Source organism: Salvelinus namaycush, chromosome 35 (genome assembly GCF_016432855.1).
Source record: "Salvelinus namaycush isolate Seneca chromosome 35, SaNama_1.0, whole genome shotgun sequence".
NCBI lineage: Eukaryota > Metazoa > Chordata > Actinopteri > Salmoniformes > Salmonidae > Salvelinus > Salvelinus namaycush.
Window position 1 is genome coordinate 19210795 of NC_052341.1, and position 16807 is coordinate 19227601.

Consider the following 16807-nt stretch of genomic DNA (forward strand, 5'->3'; position numbering starts at 1 on the left):
CTCTATGCTACCGCCTACTGATATGTAATCTCTCAATGCAGTGCATCTCTCAGGAAAAGTGGGGGTTTCGAAAGGAGTGGACGTTTCAGAAGGAACCATATCAGGAGAAGTGGGGTTTTCAAAAAGTGCCAATCAAGATGTCCTTTGTGTTATCGGACTTTAGTCATGGTCTGCAGAGATGACAGTAAGGAATTTCAGTTGTAGCCAAAAAAAATGTACATTCACTCACTGTGAGCTTTGTCTTTGAACTTTACCTACCCGTAGCCATGTATGTAACGTTACGTTTTTCGTAAATGCTAGCTAACGTTAGCTACCCTATTATAAAAAGCATTCATTTTACAATGTATTTTATTAAATATTTGAAATAATAATAGAAATATCAAGTCATGGCGGTTCTAGTAGTTATGGAACTCCAGCGCTTCTAGTGTTAAGACTCCTTTCGAAACGCCCACTCTTTTCGATATCCCACTTTTTCTGAGAGATGCAATGCATTGAAAGATTACATTTCAGTAGATGGCAGCATAGAGACCCTGAGGGATGACTACTCTGAGAGATGACGTCGCAACTGGACCCTAATTGCAGGTATATTCAGTGGGTAGGTTTGCTGACAACAGGATGACTCCACCCACAGTACTGCCTAGCTAGTTAGATTGAGGCTAGTTAGCACAGCCATATTTGTAGAATCAATTTCAGGTGTCTATCAACTTACTGTCAAATTCAACCTCATCTATCAACTTACTGTCAAATTCAACCTCATCTTCACTGGTGGTCAAATTAAACACACTCCGCTCATGTCTGGTCGTTGTGGTGGTTAGATTTCGGCGAATCAAGGGGTTGATCATGCTGCTGCTACTCGAACTTTCCTCTCTGAGCCCGTTCAGAGAGCTAAACATATTGACGTCGTCCATTTAACTGTGGCATAAATCCATGTCCAACTGTAAGAATACTTAGGCTTTAATATTTTCCATTTCGCATGAACGGTAACTACTTTAAGTAGACGTTATTATCAAATAATATTTACACAAGCTCGCCAGAAGAGTCCCATACGGTCAAGTGTCATCCATTTCGAACAACACACACAGGAAAGAGAGGGGGCGTTGTCTTAAAACAGCATGAGCTGAATATTACGTTCGGTTTAATAATTTCACGTCCACTGTGAAGAGAAATTATGAATCAAGTCTGACTTCATTTGTATCATTATATATTGATGAGATTGTATCACTTTTAAAACGTAACCCTATCCATTCATGTAATCCATTACCGCGGTCTTGTTCGTTTTATTATTTTGCGCTACAAGTCAGACATTCCCTGCAGCATCTAATTTCGTCCCTGATCCTGGCAAGGATGATGATGAAATGTTACAAATCTTTATTGGTGACATACATGTTTTTTTTCATTTTAGAGATTTCAAACGAAAACTACAAGTACTGACTTGTTCAATAGTTCACCCCAGAGTCATATATTTAGTCTATATTCTATGGCTTTGGTTAACCCTATGCAAAAAAAGTATTTAGTGGTTCTATTGACTGGCAGACAGCAGGGGATTGGCCTGCTGGATGGTCTTGGCAAGACGGGATACTGCTTTTGTCAAACAACTTTTGACGTTGATTTGACAAAATTGAAATTCTTTCTAGCCATGACCCTGCGAAACCTAGATAACTGTTCATGCGCATTGCGCACCAACAACTAACAATAAGAGAACGTCATAACACAGGCACACAAACTGTCTAAGAGGGTTGAATATAATGTAGGCACTAGCGCAGGGGTGGGCAAACTTTTTGGCTCGAGGGCCACATCGGGATTTTGAAATTCAACGGAGGGCCGTATTTTTTGGGGGACTAATTGTTTGTTAAAATCTATTTGCGGGGCCTCCAGAGTGGCGCAGCAGTCTAGAGAGGGTGGTGTAGTGGGGGGGAAGGAAAGTGGTGTCTAGTGCTCTATTTCACTAGTCTTACAGGAACAGGACTAATGGAGAGAATTTAATGTACGGTAGGTAGGCCGTGACTGTCCTCACACTCCAGTACAGTAGGTGGCAATGTATGCACATTAAAGTTGGATGCGATCCGCTTAACCAACCCCGACGAGGAAGAGCAAGAGCTCTGCTCGTGTTCTCTGCGCAGAATCAATCGTGATTCATCCAAAACAAGCGCGCGGATAGATGGATGTCAACATGAGGAGGAAGAGGACTACCTTTGTTTTCATTGCAGCCACTTCAATCTAAATCACGGTTTACTGATTTTTGTTGTTGCGACAACTGAATTCTGTGAACTTAACGTTAAGTTTTCTTACTCGCTGACAACATGTATGACAGCTAGCTAGCTTGTTTGTCAGACGCTAGCCATCTAGTTGTAGCCGGAATTTGATTTGATGAAAGGGTGCTACCAGAGAAAACAGAATCAACAAACAGAATATAGACCTTATACAGACAGGCAGTGCACTAGCTAGGGTGTTTTCTTCAAACAGTCGAGATGACGGATGCAAGGTGAGAGGAGTACCCATCTACATGTTTCCTTGTTCATTGATGTTACACTCAACTGCAAGGAACCATAATTGTGTAGAATGAAAACACCTGCATACATGTACCAAAGCCATTTGTGTCATGATGATTATATTTCATAACAGCTCTGAACCAGCTGGAACCATCAAGGCCATTGACAGGCACTCTGTGCATCAGATCTGCTCTGGACAAGTTGTGTTGACCCTGGCTACAGCTGTCAAGGAACTGGTTGAAAACAGTATTGATGCAGGGGCCACCAATGTTGGTAAGTGCTTTGCAAATACTGTACTGTAAATCGACTGTGGATGTAGTATGGTTTCTGTTTTGGAAATGCGTTGTTGTTGATGTTGCACAAATCCAAAATATGGAGAGTTGTTTCCACCTTATATCTGTAGACATTAAATTGAAGGACAGCGGAACAGAGCTTGTGGAAGTGTCTGACAACGGCAAAGGAGTGGAAGAGGTTAATTTTGAAGGACTAAGTGAGTAACACCATTTATCTGCCAATTGTATGTTTGTATATTGCATACTGTAGTATACTGTATTTATTGGACACTGTACTCAGGGCCTTGATTTTATCCTCCTGCCCACAGCCTTGAAGCACCACACATCGAAGCTGAAGGATTTCTCTGACCTTATCCACGTGGAAACATTTGGCTTCCGAGGGGAAGCCCTCAGCTCTCTTTGTGCCCTCAGGTAAAGCTGTGTTCTATCTCTATATCTCCTGGATGGATAGAGAGTATAACATAGTTGAACTTATTCTAAGAGTCAGATGCAAGTTCCCTACTCTCCTCTGCAGTATTATCAGCTGACCTCCTCTCTTCTCTCCCCAGTGACCTCAGTGTTGTGACCTGTCATGAGGCTGCCCAGGTGGGCACCAAGCTGGTGTTTGACCACAACGGTCACCTGACCCAACGGTCACCCCACCCCAGGCAGCAGGGCACCACGGTCAGCCTGTCGCAGCTCTTCTACACCCTGCCCGTCCGACACAAGGAATTCCAACGCAACATCAAAAAGGTCAGTTATTTTCAAATCAAATTTATTTATAAAGCCCTTCTTACATCAGCTGATATCTCAAAGTGCTGTACAGAAACCCAGCCTAAAACCCCAAACAGCAAGCAATGCAGGTGTAGAAGCACGGTGGCTAGGAAAAACTCCCTAGAAAGGCCAGAACCTAGAGGGGAACCAGGCTATGAGGGGTGGCCAGTCCTCTTCTGGCTTTGCCGGGTGGAGATTATAACAGAACGTGGCCAAGATGTTCAAATGTTCATAGATGACCAGCAGGGTCAAATAATAATAATCACAGTGGTTGTCGAGGGTGCAACAGGTCAGCACCTCAGGAGTAAATGTCAGTTGGCTTTTCATAGCCGATCATTCAGAGTATCTCTACTGCTCCTGCTGTCTCTAGAGAGTTGAAAACAGCAGGTCTGGGACAGGTAGCACGTCCGGTGAACAGGTCAGGGTTCCATAGCCGCAGGCAGAACAGTTGAAACTGGAGCAGCAGCACGACCAGGTGGACTGGGGACAGCAAGGAGTCATCAGGCCAGGTAGTCCTGAAGCATGGTCCTAGGGCTCAGGTTCTCCTAGAGAGAGAAATAAATAAAGAGAGAGAGATAATTAGAGAGAGCATACTTAAATTCACACAGGACACTGGATAAGACAGGAGAAATACTCCAGATATAACAGACTGACCCTAGCCCCCTGACACATAAACTACTGCAGCATAAATACTGGAGGAAATGAGTCACTAGTCAGTCATATTCGTTTGGATCTACACTGAGTGGTGTGTCATGCTGTGGTTGGACAGTACATTACTCAACCACAACAACACAATTGACTAAAATAACAGCACTCCTTTAAAAGGAATGTCAATACACTACTTTGACTGGTTGTATTCTACTGTTTGTATTTTCTTCAGAACTGGTTTAGGGAATGCATAAAGTATTGTGCTCTCACTTTGTATGTGTGCAGGAATACACCAAGATGATTCACGTGCTCCAGTCCTACTGCATCGTCTCTACAGGGGTTCGTATCACCTGCACCAACCAGACGGGACAGGGCAAACGCACCCCGGTCCTCTGCACCAGCGGCAAACAGAGCATGAGGGACAACATTGGAGCCATATTTGGCCCCAAACAGTTGCAGAGTTTGCTTCTATTCCAGCAGCTCTCCCCAACAGACAACATCAAGGAGGATTATGGACTGAGTAATGCAGACCTACCCAAAGACCTCTTCACAATCTCCGGTTTTGTGTCGCGAGGGGATCATGGTGTCGGGAGAAGTGCCACAGACAGACAGTTCTTTTACATCAACAACCGACCGTGTGATCCTTCTAAGGTCTCCAAGGTTGTGAATGAAGTGTATCACATGTTTAACAGACATCAGTATCCATTTGTTGCATTGAACATCACTGTTGCCTCAGAGTGTGTGGATGTGAATGTCACTCCAGACAAGCGTCAGATCTTCCTCCAGGAGGAGAAGCTCCTGCTAGCCATCATGAAAAGCTCTCTCATCGCCATGTACGAGACTGGAGTCAACAAGATCAGCCTGAACCACATGTCCTACTCCACCACCAGTAAACACACTTTACAAGATTCCTACAGACCAGCAGAGCCTCCATCTGATATGGAAGGATGCCAGGTTCCATCATCTGAGATGGCTCCTGAAGCTGGAGATGATTCAGAATCTGTTATACCAAGCCCCCAGCCTTTTCTCAACTTGGCTGGATTGAAGGCTGCTTTCTCCATGCACAACAGCCCAGGCAGTGGGTCCAAGTCGAGCACTACTAAAGCTGCTAACACTGGTCCAACCCAGAAGAAACTGCAGTCTTTCTTCGGAGGCTCTGACAAGAGTCAGAACACACACGGGCCAAGTTTACAATCTCCTTTGAAATCCAGTCGAGGTGCAGTGAAATGTTCCCCTGTGGGGAGGTCTGTGCTGGAGGGGTTCAGGTATGGAAGGACGCCGGACAGCGACGTAGACTCTGGCAGAGAGAGCGTCCTGTCAGAGCACAGCTCCCCCACAGCCACCCCAGAGAGTCTCTATGCTACTACAGGGTCAGAGTTCAACTCACCAGACATCACAGTAGATGACGAACCCATTATAAAAAGCGAGGCACTCGATGAACCTTTCAATGAGGAACGCACAGTTGCTAAGCACTTCGACCGGCCGATTGAACAACGTATTTCAGAGACGTCTGTGGAGATGAGCTTCAGTCCCAACGCCAAGAAGGCCAAACTAGAGGATGGTCAGTTCTCCTCGGAGTACAAGACCACACATTCAGCCAGTTCTGAAGGATCCTCTGGGTCTAATGTGGACGCACCAGTCTGTGTACAGAAGAGGGCAGTGCCACTGCAGTTCTCTGTACAGGAGCTGTTTGGGAGGGTGAGAAGGCTACAGGAACAGCGTAGAGAGAAGGCTGAAGACGGGCTGCGCTACAGACGCTTCAGAGCCAAAATCAGCCCTGGAGAGAATCAGAGTGCTGAGGATGAGCTGAAGAAAGAGATATGGTGGGAATTTAACTGCTATTTTTGGTTATTGTTGGTTAATTGTAAGGACAATATTTTTTCCCTGACCACTATGTTTGACCTTTTATCTCCATAAAAGAAAGTGGCACAATTTAATCTTATTTTTTTATTGCATTTCTGAACCAATTTTTAGGTGCACGTTGCCTTCGTCAGGGTCGACATAACAATATGATTATTATCGAGTTATTATACTTAAATCCATTGAAATGTTCCCATCTGTAATCCCCATAGCAAAGACAGTTTTAAGGACATGGAGATAATCGGACAGTTTAACCTGGGCTTCATCATAACTAAGCTCAACTCTGACATCTTCATGATAGACCAGCACGCCACCGACGAGAAGTACAACTTCGAGATGCTTCAACAACACACTGCACTGCAAGGACAGAGACTCATTGTGTAAGAAATCACTGACATTCACCACCACTTTTATATAGGTAACTTAACTCATTTTGTGTTAAACTTATTGGTTTTTATGGTGTTTTCAGTCCACAGAATCTCCACCTCACAGCAGTCAGCGAGAACGTTCTCATGGAGAACCTTGAGATCTTCAGAAAGAATGGCTTTGATTTCCTCATAGATGAAGAGGGTAAGAAAATTTGAAAACAACACTCCTATATTTAGTGGGGTAAAATATACCTTGCCATAAGAAATTAGAATTACACTCTCCAAAAGGTAGATTTCAAACTAGCATGGCTCCTATCCGTTTTCTGATTCTGAATTCCATTGCGCTCTGTGTTCCAGCCCAGGTGATGGAGCGGGTGAAGCTGGTGTCCCTGCCAACCAGTAAGAACTGGACATTTGGTCCGGGGGACATCGAGGAGCTCATCTTCATGTTGAGTGACAGCCCAGGGGTCATGTGTCGGCCGTCTCGTGTCAGGCAGATGTTCGCCTCCAGGGCCTGCAGGAAGTCGGTAAGTGGTTGTTACAGTTGAAGTCGGATGTTTACATACACCTTAGCCAAAAACATTTAACACTGTTTTTCACAATTCCTGACATTTAATCCTAGTAAAAAATTCCCTGTCTTAAGTCAGTTAGGATCACCACTTTATTTTAAGAATGTGAAATGTCAGAATAATAGTAGAGAATAATTTATTTCAGCTTTTATTTCTTTCATCACATTCCCAGTGGGTCAGAAGTTTACATGCACTCAATTAGTATTAGGTAGCATTGCCTTTAAATTGTTTAACTTGGGTCAAATGTTTTGGGTAGCCTTCCACAAGCTTCCCACAATAAGTTGGGTGAATTTTGTCCCATTCCTCCTGACAGAGCTGGTGTAACTGAGTCAGGTTTGTAGGCCTCCTTGCTCGCACACGCTTTTTCAGTTCTGCCCACAAATGCTCTATGGGATTGAGGTCAGGGCTTTGTGATGGCCACTTCAATACCTTGACTTTGTTGTCCTTAAGCCATTTTGCCACAACTTTGGAAGTATGCTTGGGGTCATTGTCCATTTGGAAGACCCATTTGCGACCAAGCTTTAACTTCCTGACTGATGTCTTGAGATGTTGCTTCAATATATCCACCAAAGTTTCCTCCCTCCCATCTATTTTGTGATGTGCACCAGTCCCTCCTGCAGCAAAGCACCTCCACAACATGATGCTGCCACCCCTGTGCTTCCCGGTTGGGATGGTGTTATTTGGCTTGCAAGCCTCCCCCTTTTTCCTCCAAGCATAACAATGGTCATTATGGCCAAACAGTTCTATTTTTGTTTCATCAGACCAGAGGACATTTCTCCAAAAAGTGCAATCTTTGTCCCCATGTGCAGTTGCAAACCGTAGTCTGGCTTTTTAATGGCGGTTTTGGAGCAGTGGCTTCTTCCTTGCTGAGCAGCCTTTCAGATTATGTGGATATAGATACTTTTGTACCTGTTTCCTCCAGCATCTTCACAAGGTCCTTTGCTGTTGTTCTGGGATTGATTTGCACTTTTTGCACCAAAGTACGTTCATCTCTAGGAGACAGAACGCGTCTCCATCCTGAGCGGTATGACGGCTGCGTGGTCCCATGGTGTTTATACTTGTGTACTATTGTTTGTACAGATGAACGTGGTACCTTCAGGAGTTTGGAAATTGCTCCCAAGGATGAACCAGACTTGTGGAGGTCTACAATTTATTTTCTGAGGTCTTGGCTGATTTCTTTTGATTTTTCCATGGTATCAAGCAAAGAGGCACTGAGTTTGAAGGTAGGCCTTGAAATACATCCACAGGTACACCTCCAATTGACTCAAATGATGTCAATTAGCCTATCAGAAGCTTCTAAAGCCATGACATAATTTTCTGGAATTTTCCAAGCTATTTAAAGGCACAGCCAACTTAGTGTATGTAAACTTCTGACCCACTGGAATTTGTGATACAGTGAAATAATCTCTAAACAATTGTTGGAAAAATGTGTTGTGTCATGCACAAAGTAGATATAGTTAGTTTGTTAACTATAGTTTGTTAACAAGAAATTTGTGGAGTGGTTGAAAAACTAGTTTTAATGACTCCAACCTAAGTGTATGTAAACTTCCGACTTCAACTGTATATGTTTTTGTGATGTATTAATGTGATTGACTTGTGATTTAATGAGCTGTATGATTTAACCACTAAATAAGAATTATTAGTACAAATACACCAGTTATAATGTATGTTATGCAGTGATTGAATGTGTAAATGTTTGTTTGGTATTTTAAACATACTTTTGCACTAGTTTTCCAACGACACAATTTTAATTTGTGCCCTGGTCCAATGATGCTGTGTACTCTGTCTCCCACGTAAGGTGATGATCGGTACTGCTCTGAGCACCAGTGAGATGAAGAAGCTTGTGGTTCATATGGGGGAGATAGAGCAGCCTTGGAACTGTCCACATGGCAGACCCACTATGAGGCACCTTGCAAACTTGAACATCATCTCAGAAGACTGAAGTTTCCATTGGTTTCTCAACTCAGCTGGACCAGCTCAAACAGATACACTGAATACCTCTCTAAACAGTGTTGGCCTGCTCTTATCTGAATAGACACTAGGCTGCTTTTCACCCCCAAAACATTGACTAACTCATTATGTAAAACCAAGCACTGTTAGGTATTTTTTTTGTCAAACAATCTTAACGTTTAATCAATTTGACACTGCATGTTCATGTTCAGCCTTCATATTTGTTTTATATTTCTACAAATTTTATTATTTTAAGTACGCATTCAATAAAATAATCCGAACACAAATGCTCTGACATTATAATTTCAGTACATAAGCCCAATTTGAATAGAACAATATTTTGTTGGTGTTTGTACTGTAAATACTTCCTTGACATACTGAGGATTCCGTACTGAGCTCCTTAGCATGGTATGTTTACAGAACTGCATCGGCTGGATGACCAAGTGAAATTGCAAAAGGGGTTAAAAAGAAAAAACGACTCAGTCATAAGTCAATTTTTGCCATTTGGCTCCCAAGCTGGTGTTGTCTTGGAACCACACGTTGTAGATCAGGTGTGTCAAACTCGTTCCATGGAGGGCCTATGCCGTGTTCAAATGCTAATCGACTTGCTGATTTGTTGAATGCGGCACGTGTATATCTATAACCAGTTAGCAAGTCGGAAATTTCAGAGTTTCCTAGTTCCGACTAACATGTGAACGTGGCATTAGTGTCTGCAAGTTTTTGTTTCCAATTAAGCTCTAGACAACCAGGTGTGGAGAGTTTATTACTAATTAGTGTCCTTAATCAACCAAGTTCAAGGGAGGGACAGAAACCCACAATCACTCTGCCCTCCGTGGAATGAGTTTGACACCTGTGTTGTAGATGAAGAGTGGGATAGGACACAGATTTAATGACAACCACCATTCACTGACAAACAATTTGAGAGAAGTGATGGTCTCTGGTCTTCCTAATATTATTGTCCAAAGGTAAAACATTGCTCATCATTCGCCTCTCTCTCTGAACATGAAACAATGCCTCCATATTGTTTTGTTTTTTCCATAATAAATTAAGCATACATTGCTCAGCCAGCTAACTACATGATCAATGAAAGCAATCTGCTCACTCAGGTATGATGAAGAAAAGTATCAAGAGCAGTTCCATGGTGAAGGTGTGGCATATTTTCAGGGAGAACATGTCTTTAAGGTATTTCATTATGCCATTTCCATATTGTGTCTATATCACATTGTATCCTGAACATAAATATAAATGCAACATGTAAAGTGTTGGTCCCATTTTTTATGAGCTGAAATAAAAATTACCAGAAATGTTCCATATGCACAAAAAGCGTATTTCTCTCAGATTTTGTGTACAAAATTGTTTACATCCCTGTTAGTGAGCATTTCTCCTTTGCCAAGATAATCCATCCACCTGAAAACTGGCATATCAAAAATTGGATTAAACAGCATGATCATTACACATGTGCACTTTGTGCTGGGGACAATAAAAGGCAAATGTCCAACAGAGCTGTTGCCAGAGAATTGAATGTTAATTTCTCTACCTCTAATAATCTGCCTCCGACATTGTTTTAGATAAATTGGCACTACATCCAACCGGCCTCACAATCGCAGACCACATGTAACCACCCCAGCCCAGGACATCCACATCCGGCTTCTTCACCTGTGGGGTCGTCTGGGGGGAGGGGGGTGCAGAGGAGTATTTCTGTCTCTAATAAAGACCTTTTGTGTGGAAAAACTCATTCTGATTGGCTGGGCCTGGCTCCCCAGTGGGTGGACCTGGCTCCCAAGTGGGTGGGCCTATGCCCTCTGAGGCCCACCCATGGTTGCGCTACTGCACAGTTGTGAAATCCATAGATTAGGACCTAATTTATTTCCATTGACTGATTTCCTTCTTTGAAGTGTAACTCAGTAAAATCTTTGAAATTGTTGCATGTTGCATTTATATTTTTGTTCAGGATATAAGATCTTTTAAATATTTTTGTTTATTTCACCTTTATTTAACCAGGTAGGCTAGTTGAGAACAAGTTCTCATTTACAACTGTGACCTGACCAAGATAATGCAAAGCAGTGCGACACAAACAACACAGAGTTACACATGGAATAAACAAACACACAGTCAATAACACAATAGAAAAAAAGTCTATGTACAGCGTGTGCAAATGAGGTAAAATAAGGGAGGTAAGGCAATAAATAGGCCATAGTGGCGAAATAATTACAATTTAGCAATTTAAACACTGGAGTGATAGATGTGCAGAAGATGAATGTGCAAGTAGAGATACTGGGATGCAAAGGAGCAAAAAAAATTTTTTTATGGGGATGAGGTAGTTGGTATTTACAGATGGGCTATGTACAGGTGCAGTGATCTGTGAGCTACTCTGACAGCTGGTGCTTAAAGTTAGTGACGGATATATGAGTCTTCAGTGATTTTTGCAATTTGTTAAAGTCATTGACAGCAGAGAACTGGAAGGAAAGGCAGCCAAAGGAGGAATTGGCTTTGGGGGGGTGACCAGTGAAATATACCTGCTGGAGCGCGTGCTACGGGTGGGTGCTGCTATGGTGACCAGTGAGCTGAGATAAGGTGGTGCTTTACCTTGCAAAGACTTATAGATGACCTGGAGCCAGTGGGTTTGGCGACGAGTATGAAGCGAGGGCCAGCCAACGAGAGCATACAGGTCACAGTGGTGGGTAGTATATGGGGCTTTGGTGACAAAACAGATGGCTCTGTGATAGACTGCATCCAATTTGCCGAGTAGAGTGTTGGAGGCTATTTTGTAAATTACATCGCCGAAGTCAAGGATCTGCAGGATAGTCAGTTTTACGAGGGTATGTTTGGCAACATGAGTAAAGGATGCTTTGTTGTGAAATAGGAAGCCGATTCTAGATTTAACTTTGGATTGGAGATGCTTAATGTGAGTCTGGAAGGAGAGTTTACAGTCTAACCAGACACCTAGGCATTTGTAGTTGTCCACAGATTCTAAGTCAGAAAGATGCATTACATTACATGATGCCTAAAATTAAATAGCAAACATGACATCAAATCAATAAGCTTTGTTTTTCTTCCAAAGGGTATGTTTTCAGAAGGATTTTCTTCCAAAGGGTATGTTTTCAGAAGGATTTATGCATGGACATGGTGTGTACACCTGGGAAGATGGAGTGAAATATGATCTATTTTGGTCCACCACCTTTAGGAGAAACATAATTTCTTAGTTAATCTTATACTACAGATGTGATCTGTGAACCATTGATTCTCATCATTTGACAGGGGAGTTTGCATTAAATGTGCCTATGGGTCATGGGAAATACACCTGGCTGGACAGTAGGTGTTATGAGGGAGAGGTGTGCAGTGGAATCCACCATGGTGTGGGAACATACAGAGGTGCTACTACCTCAGTAATATACACTGCTCAAAAAAATAAAGGGAACACTTAAACAACACAATGTAACTCCAAGTCAATCACACTTCTGTGAAATCAAACTGTCCACTTAGGAAGCAACACTGATTGACAATAAATTTCACATGCTGTTGTGCAAATGGAATAGACAAAAGGTGGAAATTATAGGCAATTAGTAAGACACCCCCAAAAAAGGAATGGTTCTGCAGGTGGTGACCACAGACCACTTCTCAGTTCCTATGCTTCCTGGCTGATGTTTTGGTCACTTTTGAATGCTGGCGGTGCTTTCACTCTAGTGGTAGCATGAGACGGAGTCTACAACCCACACAAGTGGCTCAGGTAGTGCAGTTCATCCAGGATGGCACATCAATGCGAGCTGTGGCAAAAAGGTTTGCTGTGTCTGTCAGCGTAGTGTCCAGAGCATGGAGGCGCTACCAGGAGACAGGCCAGTACATCAGGAGACGTGGAGGAGGCCGTAGGAGGGCAACAACCCAGCAGCAGGACCGCTACCTCCGCCTTTGTGCAAGGAGGTGCACTGCCAGAGCCCTGCAAAATGACCTCCAGCAGGCCACAAATGTGCATGTGTCTGCTCAAACGGTCAGAAACAGACTCCATGAGGGTGGTATGAGGGCCCGACGTCCACAGGTGGGGGTTGTGCTTACAGCCCAACACCGTGCAGGACGTTTGGCATTTGCCAGAGAACACCAAGATTGGCAAATTCGCCACTGGCGCCCTGTGCTCTTCACAGATGAAAGCAGGTTCACACTGAGCACATGTGACAGAGTCTGGAGACGCCGTGGAGAACGTTCTGCTGCCTGCAACATCCTCCAGCATGACCGGTTTGGCGGTGGGTCAGTCATGGTGTGGGGTGGCATTACTTTGTGGGGCCGCACAGCCCTCCATGTGCTCGCCAGAGGTAGCCTGACTGCCATTAGGTACCGAGATGAGATCCTCAGACCCCTTGTGAGACCATATGCTGACACATGCACATTTGTGGCCTGCTGGAGGTCATTTTGCAGGGCTCTGGCAGTGCACCTCCTTGCACAAAGGCGGAGGTAGCGGTCCTGCTGCTGGGTTGTTGCCCTCCTACGGCCTCCTCCACGTCTCCTGATGTACTGGCCTGTCTCCTGGTAGCGCCTCCATGCTCTGGACACTACGCTGACAGACACAGCAAACCTTTTTGCCACAGCTCGCATTGATGTGCCATCCTGGATGAACTGCACTACCTGAGCCACTTGTGTGGGTTGTAGACTCCGTCTCATGCTACCACTAGAGTGAAAGCACCGACAGCATTCAAAAGTGACCAAAACATCAGCCAGGAAGCATAGGAACTGAGAAGTGGTCTGTGGTCACCACCCGCAGAACCATTCCTTTTTTGGGGGTGTCTTACTAATTGCCTATAATTTCCACCTTTTGTCTATTCCATTTGCACAACAGCATGTGAAATTTATTGTCAATCAGTGTTGCTTCCTAAGTGGACAGTTTGATTTCACAGAAGTGTGATTGACTTGGAGTTACATTGTGTTGTTTAAGTGTTCCCTTTATTTTTTTGAGCAGTGTACATAGTGGCATCACGGCAAAAGACACAGAAAGGTATGATCCTGTTGAATTCTTGAGCAAGTCAAATAAACCTGCACCTCTTCCGCTGTCTTTTTAATGCGGGCTTATTGCTTAATTTACAGTATTTGTTTGTTTATTAGGGTGCAATATACTATAACCAGGAAGTGACGTCCTGGTATGAAGGAGACTGGGTGAACAGTAACAGAGAGGGATGGGGAGGCCGATGGTAGGTGAACTTGTGTTTAGACTGTGTTACACATGAATGAGCTCCCATCAAATGTGTTCTTATGTTTAAATTATATCAGTGTCGTACACCTTGCATGTGTTCTCTCTGCTGCCAAAGGTACCCATCTGGGAACTTGTATGAGGGCCAGTGGAGGAACAATGTGAGACATGGAGAAGGCAAGAGGAAGTGGCTGCAGCTGGGTCAGCAGTACAGAGGGATATGGGAGAATGGGGTCCAGGTAGTTTAAACCATATCATCCCCATCTGCCATGACATGATAGATGAATAAACCCATTATTTTGCTTTGAGAAAGACATGGTTAGTGTAACTTCACGTAAAACTGATAAATCACTGGTAAATCCTCCTCTCTCTAAGCACGGACAGGGGATCCACACATGATTCCTGAGGAGAGTGCCTGGCTCTCAGTACCCCCTGAGGAATGAGTACACTGGAGACTTTGTCCAGGGGCTGAGGCATGCCCATGGCAGCTTCTACTACAGCCGCGGGCTCTTGACAAAAGAGAGTGGAAGGACAACAAAAAACATGGACAGGTGAAGGGGAAAAAAACACTTCCTACTTCCATAGAGCAATCATTCTAATTGAGTAGATGTTAATGTGGAGTGGAAATAAGATCTCTTTGAACATTCTGGTTAAAGTTTATTGTAAAAAATGGGCGCATATTTGAAGGGGAGCTTGTGGACGACCACACGGCAGAGTTCCCCGCGTTTTGCCTGGAAGGTTCAAACACCCCTGATCTGAGTGGGATAAAAACACACACTCCCCCGTTCGAGGACGGTAAGCACACCAAGTCCCTCTGAAAATACAGTTGAAGTCAGAAGTTTACATACACTTAGGTTGGAGTCATTAAAACTCATTTTTCAACCACTCCACAAATTTCTTGTGAACAAACTATAGTTTTGGCAAGTCGGTTAGGACATCTACTTTGTGCATGACAAGTAATTTTTCCAACAATTGTTTACAGACAGATTATTTCACTTATAATTCACGCGTTCTGTCTCCTAGAGATGAACGTACTTTGGTGCGAAAAGTGCAAATCAATTCCAGAACAACAGCAAAGGACCTTGTGAAGATGCTGGAGGAAACAGGTACAAAATAATCTATATCCACAGTAAAACGAGTCCTATATCGACATAACCTGAAAGGCCGCTCAGCAAGGAAGAAGCCACTGCTCCAAAACCGCCATAAAAAAGCCAGACTACGTTTTGCAACTGCACATGGGGACAAAGATCACACTTTTCTGGTCTGATGAAACAAAAATAGAACTGTTTGGCCATAATGACCATCATTATGCTTGGAGGAAAAAGGGGGAGGCTTGCAAGCCAAATAACACCATCCCAACCGTGAAGCACGAGGGTGGCAGCATCATGTTGTGGGTGTGCTTTGCTGCAGGAGGGACTGGTGCATTTCACAAAATAGATAGAATCATGAGGGAGGAAAATTTGGTGGATATATTGAAGCAACATCTCAAGACATCAGTCAGGAAGTTAAAGCTTGGTCGCAAATGGGTCTTCCAAATGGACAATGACCCCAAGCATACTTCCAAAGTTGTGGCAAAATGGCTTAAGGACAACAAAGTCAAGGTATTGGAGTGGCCATCACAAAGCCCTGACCTCAATCCCATAGAACATTTGTGGGCAGAACTGAAAAAGCGTGTGCGAGCAAGGAGGCCTACAAACCTGACTCAGTTACACCAGCTCTGTCAGGAGGAATGGGACAAAATTCACTCAACTTATTGTGGGAAGCTGATTGGTATAATCAGCTTTCAGTCAAATGCCACATTTATAGGTAATCTCACATGGCAAATTCTAGCAATTGAGACAAACCCATGTCCAAAAATTATTCATTCAATAATATTTTCCTACCCAGATGGGAAAATCCAAGGAGTCTCCAGCTGTCTACACCTGAAGGAGGTGGAGCCCAGTCTCAATGCAGCAGGCAACCTCAAATCACAGACCGGTTGAGGGGTCCTCTTTTACTGTACCCACATATCCGTATAGCCCAATTTACATTGTTTAGCTGGTCACATCTTCACAGTATTGTTGAAAGTGTATTCCTGTGTTTCAGAGTCAGGTGGTGGGTCAGCAACCCACTCATCAGACACTGAGGACTCAGGGATCACCATGGTAGCCCCACCTATATCAGCAGTGGAAGCTAGTGTCACATCACCCTCCCCATGATCATCCCCCCAGCACAGGTAGATTACACACAAGTATATTACACAACTAATTTGATGACCTCCGAAAATCACGGTTCATCCCCAACCACCCCTTCACCCATAGCAACTCGCTCAGAGGGCCCTCTTGTCATGTGTTGATGAAACTTTCAGTGGTGAGGGGATCAATAAATGCATCAACTTCAGGACTCATGACTTAAGTTATGCAATTTGTTCCACATTCAAATAATAACATGAAATTCAAATTCCCCCTGTCATTTTACAAGATATAAACATCTAACAGTTAAACATTTAATTTGGGCGGTATTCCATTTGTTATGTGTAAAGCTGTGAAATCTTTTTTTTTTAATGCACGTGGGATATAAATTAGGCATACCTCCATTCTTCTGTATGAAACTGCACAAACTTATCACTTTGCTTGTTGGGATACCACGTCGCTCTGGAGCCTGCAGCCTTGCTGGCATGGTCGAAGGTGCTATTGGAGGGTCTAATTTTCTCCTACACCCTCAA

At 43.6% G+C, this 16807-nt stretch overlaps 2 protein-coding genes across 8 annotated transcripts in view; one reads left to right on the plus strand and one right to left on the minus strand.

Moving 5' to 3' along the window:
• Positions 1-1072, minus strand: part of LOC120029492 (eukaryotic translation initiation factor 2-alpha kinase 1-like) — a 39342-nt gene extending 38270 nt beyond the window's left edge. For 5 of the 6 annotated variants that reach the window (XM_038974735.1, XM_038974734.1, XM_038974737.1 and 2 more), the window contains exon 1: positions 710-1072. In XM_038974735.1, the coding sequence (XP_038830663.1) occupies positions 710-908 (199 nt within the window). In that variant the 5' untranslated portion in view covers positions 909-1072. The remainder of the gene's footprint in view (positions 1-709) is intronic. The other variant, XM_038974736.1, reaches the window with a different exon arrangement.
• Positions 494-10229, plus strand: pms2 (PMS1 homolog 2, mismatch repair system component). Of its 2 annotated transcripts, none has more exons than XM_038974730.1 (10): positions 494-582; positions 2623-2762; positions 2893-2979; positions 3091-3193; positions 3331-3514; positions 4469-6006; positions 6256-6423; positions 6513-6613; positions 6769-6938; positions 8779-10229. In XM_038974730.1, exons 1-10 carry the CDS (start codon positions 554-556, stop codon positions 8920-8922), a joined length of 2664 nt encoding a protein of 887 aa, XP_038830658.1. In that variant the 5' UTR covers positions 494-553; the 3' UTR covers positions 8923-10229. The 2 variants fall into 2 exon arrangements, with proteins under 2 accessions (XP_038830658.1, XP_038830659.1); XM_038974731.1 differs by lacking the exon at positions 494-582 and adding an exon at positions 2046-2482.
• Positions 10230-16807: the final 6578 nt, after the last annotated feature.